Raw genomic sequence first — 9207 nt, 5'->3', positions numbered from 1 at the left:
TTGGTCTTGGATTTGATTCCAAAGATTGGAATTCACCGGATGCATGTGGCAGGGCTAACGAAAAAATAAATTATGATTATAAATATATTTAATATTTAATATAATTAAACATAAATATAATAGAATTAATATAATATATAATTTATTTATTTATTTAATAATAATATATAATAATATATTTAATGAATTAATATGTTTAATAATAATATAAGATTAATATGTGGGCCCAAAAGTATAGTTTATTTGTGAAGGAGTGTGTTGCCCTCCTCCAAACTAAAGATAGTTTCTTTCTAGTTTAATTCATGATAAAAAAAGAAAAACTTTAAACACAACGGTCTATTGTTACATTTGGATAAATTTAATTTAATAGAAGAAGAGAGCATCGTAATAAAAGAGGACGTATTATCTCGTATATTAATAGAGCTCTTAAGGCGTGGGTATGCCCTAGCTCACCCGGTCGTGGATCGCAACTTAAGGCGTGGGTATGCTCCCCATGGTCTTGAGTTCGAGTCCCCGGCTGTGTTAACTCTGTGTGTGTTGCTACCTTGTGAGTGGGTTGTACACACTGGGGGATTAGTCTTGCTTCGGCAAGGACACCTCCAGATTCCACGATAGTGAATATAAAAATATTTGGATTAATTTAATTTATAATTTAATTCCTAATCCTTGTCATTTTCTCTGGACAAAAATTAGCATCACTGCCAGTTACGTACAATTAAATAATCAATTGAAACAAGTCACGTGTTAACTCTGTGTGTGTTGCTACCTTGTGAGTGGGTTGTACACACTGGGGGATTAGTCTTGCTTCGGCAAGGACACCTCTAGATTCCACGATAGTGAATATAAAAATATTTGGATTAATTTAATTTATAATTTAATTCCTAATCCTTGTCATTTTCTCTGGACAAAAATTAGCATCACTGCCAGTTACGTACAATTAAATAATCAATTGAAACAAGTCACGTGTAAAACACTTACTAAATAAAGATCAGCTTAGCAGATTCATCAAACCACTTTAATCGTGTTCTTCGAAAGGGTTGTGGCTATTCTAGCTCTAAAACAGATCTTTCTAACAGTGTGTTAGTGACAGGGTAGTCAATCGTAACCATTAATTGCAAAATCGACGGTGTAAAACGCACGACTAACACACGTGTCAATCCGTACTGTCTTTTTGAAACCAGAATAGACGCGTCCATTCGAAAGCGACTGAAACTAGTGAGTGCTACAGATCATTCATAGTCATACATTCTCAACATCACCCTATTATCATGCATCATAAGCCTTGAAGAACCCTTGAAATTATCTTGTTTGAAGGTTTTAGCAAGTAGAGGGGAATAAATTCTTTGGAGATCAATTTCAGAATTCAATTCAAATCTGAAGGAGCCTCTGTAAAATCTTTCTACCTATATATACAGTGCCTTCATTTGTTATTCAAGTGCATAGAACTCGTTACATCTCAGTTATTCAACTGCACAGAACTCGTGTTATCTTTGTCTCAACTTTTGTTTTATACATTCTGTGGCAGTTGAGTTGCAGAGGCTCCTTGATTTCAGATTTGTTTTTTTTTCAATTGGGCCCCATTTTTTGCCAGGTTTTAGTTCTTGAAGATTGATTTATTGCCCCTTTCCCCTGTTTTTTGCAAAGTGTCTGGGATTTGCTTTGAGTTTGCTGCTGTCTTGTCTTCTGGATTTTACCCCTTCCTTTGGAGACAGTCTCTTCTGTTCTCTGTCATTTAGCTCAAAGTCACCAAATCTTAATACCCAACTGCAAATTCAGCTGGTTTGCAGCTACAGAGTGAAGCATTGATTTACAAGGCAGGGCTGCAAAGTTCGTAAGTATGGTTTTCTTTGTGTCTATGGATATACATTTTGTTTGAGGATTTTGCAATTTATATGGATTTGGGTCTGGGATAAATTGTGATTCGAGTGTACTTCTTGATTTGGGTTGCAATTGTACAATTCAGAAGAGATTTTTTCTTGGATTGAGATTCTAATTGGAGTTGGTGTATTAACAGATTAGAGAGGATGGTGATGTGGGTGTTTGGGTATGCATCTTTGGTGTGGAAGCCAGGCTTTGAATATGATGAGAAAATTGTTGGTTTCATCAAGGGACACCGAAGAGTTTTTAATCTGGGTGAGTACAGTTTCATAGAGAAACGCCATGATAGATACAATATGCTAAAGAATTGATGCTTTGCATTAATACCATTTGTTCATACGTTTTATGTAGTTTACTGTTGTCTGTTTCTGGTCTTTGCAGGTTGCATTGATCACCGTGGGACTCCTGAATTGCCAGCTCGAACTTGCACATTGGAAGCCCAGGAAGGAGCAATTTGTGTAAGTATTGCATTTTCATTGTGGCTACAAGGTCTGTGCTATTGAAGTTTTTTTATTGCAGATGAATAGGATATATAGATTAGACAATAGATGTAGTGCATATACAATGTAAATAGATTTTGAATTCAAGGGCAATCTATGCATAAGGATACAATTTTATTTTCATGGTCACAAACCATGGAAATCCTTAGCTGTTTTGCATTGGAAAGAATAAACATCTGGCACCGTATTGGGTATAAGTTAAGGCAGTAGTCTCTGAATTTCGTTTTTAGGGCAGAAACCAACAATTGTGTGCTTCACTAGCTTTTCATATTACTGACCAAGTTTTCATTGATTTTCTCAGTGGGGCACAGCCTACAGTGTCAGTGGAGGCCCTGAGGAGGAGAAAGCTGCTTTGGAGGTAAATATTCAAATAAGCACTAGAGTTTTCCTGTTTGTGAGAGTACATAAGAAATACCATATGCACATACTGATGGGTTGTGACTTTTCAATGTCATTCAGTATTTGGAAAGGAGGGAGTGTGAATATGACGCTCAGGTCTATGTGGATTTCTATCAAGTAAGGCTCTGTTTCCTCTTGCAAAAAATGAATTTGATGGTGCCTTTTTTTAAATGAAAACGTGTGGAGTTCTTGATTCAGCTTATTGCCAGGCATAAAAAATTCTTAGCCTTAATTGCAAAATCAGACTTGGACATATAATTTATGCCTCTGAAATGAATGCAAGAATAGAATAAAAAAATGTGACAAACAGAATTTTGACAGGCAAAATAGATATGAGAACTAACCAACTGTTGGCCAAACAGAAATGAATCTTGATTTCAACTTTCATATTAAATCTCTTAACTTCTAATTTATTTGTAATTGCAGGAGGCAGATTCTGAAACCCCATTATTGACTGGAGTACTAGTGTATGTACCCTCTGTATTGTAATTCAGTTGGACTTCGTTAATGTTATAGTTTTAATCTTACCTAATCTACGATTGAGAACATAAATAGTCATTTTCTTTAATGGAAACACAGTTGTTGCATATACACTACTTGTTTTGCATCCTGGACAAAAAGAGCCAAGTTAGATTGGTCTTATTACATTTTGCAGTTTCACCTCTACTCCAGACAAAATCACAAACAAGTACTTTCTAGGCCCAGCTCCATTTGAAGAAATGGCAAGGTGTGTAACAATTCCCTTCTGTAGCTGCTGCTTGATGCAACTTTGGTTCTAAATTTGGGATTTGGGTGTGACTATCGACATTATCTTGTGAACAATTAGTTGATAGTCTTGAGTTTTTAGCTCATTTTTTTCTTGAGAAATGTAATTTTTTTACTTCATTTTGGTTTGTTTGCATTTATCTAGGTAGGCCACTTTGTGCATTAAGGCCTTCTGCAAATTCTTATGCTCTGTATTTTTATGCTACTGACTAGATATATGTAAAGCTTCTGGTGGAAAACTATGTAGATTAAAAAATTGACAGAGTTCTCTATCAGAAGATTTACAATTACATTTTCATGGACGGTCATGGAAACATCATATCTCATGACATTCAGAAAATCAAAATGTAGCTTAACATGGGTTGGCACCAAAGCATCTCAATGTTAAATTTAGAGGTCACTAAGCACTGTTATAAATCATATTTTCTGCAGCCAAATTGCAAAAGCTGTTGGTCCGTGTGGGAACAACCGCGAATATCTTTTTAAGTTGGAAAAAGCCTTGTATGACATTGGTAAGCATCCTCAAATGCACATCCCTAAGACTTGTGTATGCAAATTTTATAAGGGTATTTCTCTAGGGTCACAATGAATTCAATGGCTCACTCTTTTACTACAATGTACATCACAGGCCATGAAGATGATGAAGTTATTGAGCTAGCAAATGAAGTGCGGAAGATTCTTGGAGCCATTGATGACCGTGAGATTACATCTTCTGAGATGGATAATGTGATACCGATTACATCTCCTGACAGAGATAATGTGATACCGGCTACATCTTCTAAGAGAGATAATGTGATACCGATTACATCTTCTGAGAGAGATAATGTGATACCAGTGGAGTATACTTCTTTCTGTTTCCGCAACTACTACGAACAATTCCTCATTGCAGGCCCCTAAAAGTTTTGAAGGAATGGAGTGGAATTGATTATTTCATCCCTTATCAAATTCTAGTTTGGGATCATACAGAAATTTCATCTATACTCAGTAATGAATTTAAAGCCTTTCAGAACTATTAGCTAACTCCAAAATAACAATTGTCTTCCAAAGACCTTATACAACCATTAACATCTGAGGACAAGGCATTAATACCATATTCTTAGGAGGAAAAGTTTGGATAATTGTTGAGTTCACTTACCATATTAAGTCCTTTTATTAACTACTGTATAAGGCAAACACCAGATATTGTTGTTTGTTTGTAATGCTCTTTGAGCACTCGCAGAAACCCCTGCTTATGAATGCCAAGGGTTTGATGTACTCAAAAAGATAGTATTACTTTTTAATGGCAGTGGAGAAAATGTGAAGCAATATTTTTATAACATGATCGAGGTGGTTTGCTCTTTCATTTTAAAATCATCTCCCAATATTAGATTGGAGAAATAGTTAAAAAACCTAACATTACATCAAATGATCAAGCATTAAGGATGGAGTAATTTGTGTTGGAGGGCCACACCAAATCTGCTAAAAGTCAGGATGCATTCAGAAAAGAGAATTCAATGAGCTCTCTTTTCTGATCATGGCTGTGATTCTGGTGGTGTGTAGTTTGGGAAAACCTCTTTCAAGTACAATTTTTTGAAATATACCAAAACACTAGCCTCTGTTACAGTTGAGCATATATAGTCAATGGAAGATTCAACAGGCAATAAAGTATATGAACAGTGCAGAAATTATTGTATTGTGTTATAATATCTACACATATAATAATGAATATAAGACAATGTAAAAGATAGATCACACATATCAGAAGAGTCTTTTGTAGACATGATATCCCAATATCCAATATATGTTGAAAATATATTAATCTTAATACCTTAAATCAACAGAAGATGCAGCAGGCAATAAAGTATATGAACAGTGCAGAAATGATTGTATTGTGTGACAATATCTATACATATAATAATGAAAATAAGACACAACTTAAAAGATAGATCACACACACCACAAGAGACGTTTGTGGGTCAAGATATTCCAATATTCAATATATGTTGAAATAGAATTAATCGTTAAGATATGTTAATACCATACAAAATTCTTAATGAAAGAAGCCTCTCTAGATTATCTCTACGAGATTCCAAGTACAATATCATACTCATCTGATGCTTACTATTGTAGTCAGCTCTTTTATATAGATCTCCTCTTAATAACATAATGGAGGGGTAAACCACTAATCCCAATGTAGGTCTATTCATTACCTAATATAATAATTTCACAAATCGTTCATATTATGGAATACAACTAATTTAAGGGATGTGTTAGCTTGAAGTTATTGGATTTGATTGTGTGAGTCTTTTTCCATCAACACTTCAAATCACACTCCACGATTCATCATTCAATTCTTTTCGTTGGCTATCTACATCTTTATGATGGATCATGAAGTGTCACCCAAAATGTTGGTGAATAAATACTCATAGTAAAATCCAAAAACTTCAAGCTAACATTATGGACTATGGAAATCTTATGCTTTTAGTCAAGGGATGTTTGCCACAAGCTGGAATCTACATCAACATATATACATTATAATATCATATCCTTAGGTAAATAACATTGTGTCGTATTTTTTGTTTCAATACTTCATTTCTTTGTGTAGTAGCATCTTTATTCCTCAATTAATAACTATAATAATCTAAATAGAATAATAGACTTGAAGATTAATATGGTAGTTTATAACCATTTTAAGGAGAGATTAATTATCAATTGATATTAGAGGCACAAGTTTATTGGTGCTTATAAGAAGATTTGGGTGACGAGTATCTTGAATGTATAATCCTTATTTGTCAAATTCTTAGCCAGATTTATAGGTTATAAAAAGCAACCATGCCCAAGTCTCATAAGAAGTTTGAAGACATCCAAGTAAACCTATAGTAGGTATTGACAAAAAAAAATAGAAACTAAGAAGATTGATGAGTTACAAGGTGATGATCAATTTAAATTGTTTTGTCGGAATTCTTAAACAATTATAAAAAGAATTGATAGTGAAAGATGCACCACTCTCAAAGCTTTAAGAAATGAAAGAGAAGTCTATCAAGAAGAGTGGATTAGCCACTTACTGAAGACACACAAAACTAAACCATCTCTAAAGATGAATAATCTAACAATCTCACTTATAAGTTTGAGGAGCACACTTTAGGTGTAGGTTCAATATTGCTTGCAAGAATGGGGTATGATGGAAGAGGACTTAGTAAAGATGGCCAATAAATACTCTAACTCATCAAAGTGGAGGAAAGATCACCATTTGAGAGCTTCGGTTTTGGAAGCATGGGTATTGGGGAAAGCTTCAAGGGGTCATCACTATGCATAAATCAGTAACTCATGGGAGGTAAAAAATTCCTTTTAACACAATTTACCTAAAATTTGGCCCATGGTTCTTCCTGCCTTGTTGTTCTTTTAATTCATCATTGACCAGCAATAATAGGTCCTTGCGATCTTGCGATGGCCTAAGCAGTTGGTAGTGATTAGTTCGTGAGATGGTCCAGTAAAAAAGCAAGAAGTGTGGTGTTTATCGTGGTGTTTATCTTGTGACCCTGTGGGGCAAAAGCTTAAGTCAAGATGAATTTGTGGGATGATAGGTATGATTTAAGCAGCTTGGTGTCTAACGTTCTGTGATCCCACTGGAGGAAGTAAAGGATGGTTAAGATGGCCTGCAGGGTAGTGAGAAAAGTTGAGGTCGACAAAGTAAATGGAAACAAATCTCATTGTGATATAGTTCATCAACTCAAATAGATGCATCCAGACCGTCCATTGCTCTATGATCGAGGGCGGAGATTTAAACAGAGACATGGCTACCAAGTCGACTAGTCTTGCACGAGCTAATTTAATGGCGATATGATGGAAAGTTCAATTACAATTAGGGAGCAATAAATTCAAGAGTTTGATCCTCATTTTTGTCGCCTTGCATTCATAGATTTCAGTGGTGTGAAGACTACTCAATGACAACTAGGGTTTTCAATATTCAATAAAATTGTAAGTGTTTTATTTATTAGGAGTGGTGTTTGAAGTAGTGTTCGAAATGGTATTTAGCTTGCATTCCCAACTTTCTGCATTTCAAGGAAGGTTGTTTTTGTAAGAAGCAAACCCTAGTTAACTATTCTACCATTTTGTCAATATGCCTTGAAAAACTAAGTTAGGCACCTAAAAGGGAGAACCATCAGCACCTAAAGGAAAGAAGAGATTATTGCAATAGTCTATTTTTGATGTTTTGCTCGGCTATAAGAAGTTGTTCAGGGATGTGGCCCAAGGATGTAGGGATGCAACCATCCCTATTTTAAGATGGGATTTGTTTTAGTACTTCTATGTTAGAAGGGAGAAAAAGTTCTAGTGTCTAACCTTTGGATACTAGACTTGGTAAAATTAATTGTGTCAAATGTTTTTATAGAGGTTGATTTGATCAAACTTTTGTCTTAGAACTAGCATGCAGTATCAAAGACCCTTAGAAAAAATGATGGTTCACCAATAGTGATCTTGGATGAGTCTGCAATTGTTGATTTTTTCATGTTAAACAAGCAAGCCCTAACAAGAATTGGGCAAGAAAAGTTGATTGAGGATTACATAAAGTTGAGAAAAACCTATAGAAGGGATGAATTGTTGATGTATAGGAAGAAAGGTGTTGACAATAGGAAAATGCTAGTTCCATCAACTGAACAAGAACCATTCTTGGTTGATGAATTTGAGAGGTATTTTTCCAAGACTTATTATGCCCTATGTCAAGTAATGGGTAGGGGCATAGAGGACATAATTTTAATAGATCTAATGATTATGGCAATGAGAATACAACATTTAGAGGTGAATACAGAATTTGACTTCGCCACAAAGATATCTTGAGAATTGCATGAAGGATTGTTGAGAGTAAAGGGAAATTTGACCTTAGTTGATTTCAAGCATTATTCTTTTCTTTTTCATTTGATTTTGTATTAGAATAGAGCCCACTTGAGCCAAAAAATGAACTTGGAGATGGTAGATAAATAGGGTCAAAGGCTACCAATTCAATGTTGGAGTTATATCTGAGACAACAAGTGTAAGGGCAACATGATTATATCACATTTCATGAATGTTTTGTAGAAAGAATTGTGGCTAATTTCAATTTTGTTCATACAAGATTGCCCCTACAAATAATGGAAGTATTAAGGCCATTGGCTTTGAAGCCTAAGCAAGGTCATACTCACAATTTTGGGGATTGGTTCTTCTTCCTTGATTGCACAATTATAAGGATTTATGGATGCCCTCAGACACCTCATTTATTGCCTAGGATTGTTTCTCCAAGGTTATTATTTTTAGAGTTTATGTGGGAAATGATGTGGATGGAGAAGAATGTGATGGATATAATGAAGAAGGGCACTTTCTTGCCCCAACTCACAAACTTTTCAGATTTTGCTATTGGATCTGATACACTTGAAGAAGTTCAAAGTTACATGAAGTCTAGGTATTCTTTGAAGCTTGGAATAGAGAGGGTTTTTGACCTTGAAGGCCACATCAATTATGTGAAGAAATATATCTTGACAAAGATAGGCATTTATCATGAACATAGTCTCAAAGAAGATCTCATAAGGAATTGTGTTGACATCTCTAGGATTATACAAAGAAGGAAGAAATGGGCTATTGTAGAAAAGCAAGAGAAAGGAACAAAGGAGTGGGAACCTAGTCTCGTAGGTTTCTATGCAGAAGAGATAGATCT

General features: G+C 35.0%; 1 protein-coding gene across 2 annotated transcripts; it reads left to right on the top strand.

Annotated features, from left to right (window-relative positions):
• Positions 1-1288: 1288 nt before the first annotated feature.
• LOC131044382 (gamma-glutamylcyclotransferase 2-1) lies at positions 1289-4863 on the top strand. Of its 2 annotated transcripts, none has more exons than XM_057977705.2 (9): positions 1289-1835; positions 2015-2133; positions 2260-2336; positions 2680-2736; positions 2838-2894; positions 3204-3244; positions 3433-3504; positions 3975-4054; positions 4171-4863. In XM_057977705.2, exons 2-9 carry the CDS (start codon positions 2025-2027, stop codon positions 4437-4439), a joined length of 762 nt encoding a protein of 253 aa, XP_057833688.2. In that variant the 5' UTR covers positions 1289-1835; positions 2015-2024; the 3' UTR covers positions 4440-4863. The 2 variants fall into 2 exon arrangements, with proteins under 2 accessions (XP_057833688.2, XP_057833686.2); XM_057977703.2 differs by having other exon boundaries at positions 1290-1831.
• The last annotated feature ends 4344 nt before the right edge of the window (positions 4864-9207 follow it).

This window comes from Cryptomeria japonica, chromosome 2, assembly GCF_030272615.1.
Source record: "Cryptomeria japonica chromosome 2, Sugi_1.0, whole genome shotgun sequence".
In the NCBI taxonomy this organism is placed as follows: Eukaryota; Viridiplantae; Streptophyta; class Pinopsida; order Cupressales; family Cupressaceae; genus Cryptomeria; species Cryptomeria japonica.
The sequence above is the reverse complement of the archived record's forward strand: the minus strand, read 5'-3'. Positions and strand labels throughout refer to the sequence as shown.

What these genes read in the sequence shown, in the direction of transcription:
- LOC131044382 (XM_057977705.2), top strand. Translation starts at nt 2,025, where the DNA reads ATGGTGATGTGGGTGTTTGGGTATGCATCTTTGGTGTGGAAGCCAGGC. An exon ending in TCTATGTGGATTTCTATCAA is followed by an intron (nt 2,895 to 3,203) that starts GTAAGGCTCTGT and finishes TTGTAATTGCAG; the next exon opens with GAGGCAGATTCTGAAACCCC. An exon ending in TTATTGACTGGAGTACTAGT is followed by an intron (nt 3,245 to 3,432) that starts GTATGTACCCTC and finishes TACATTTTGCAG; the next exon opens with TTTCACCTCTACTCCAGACA.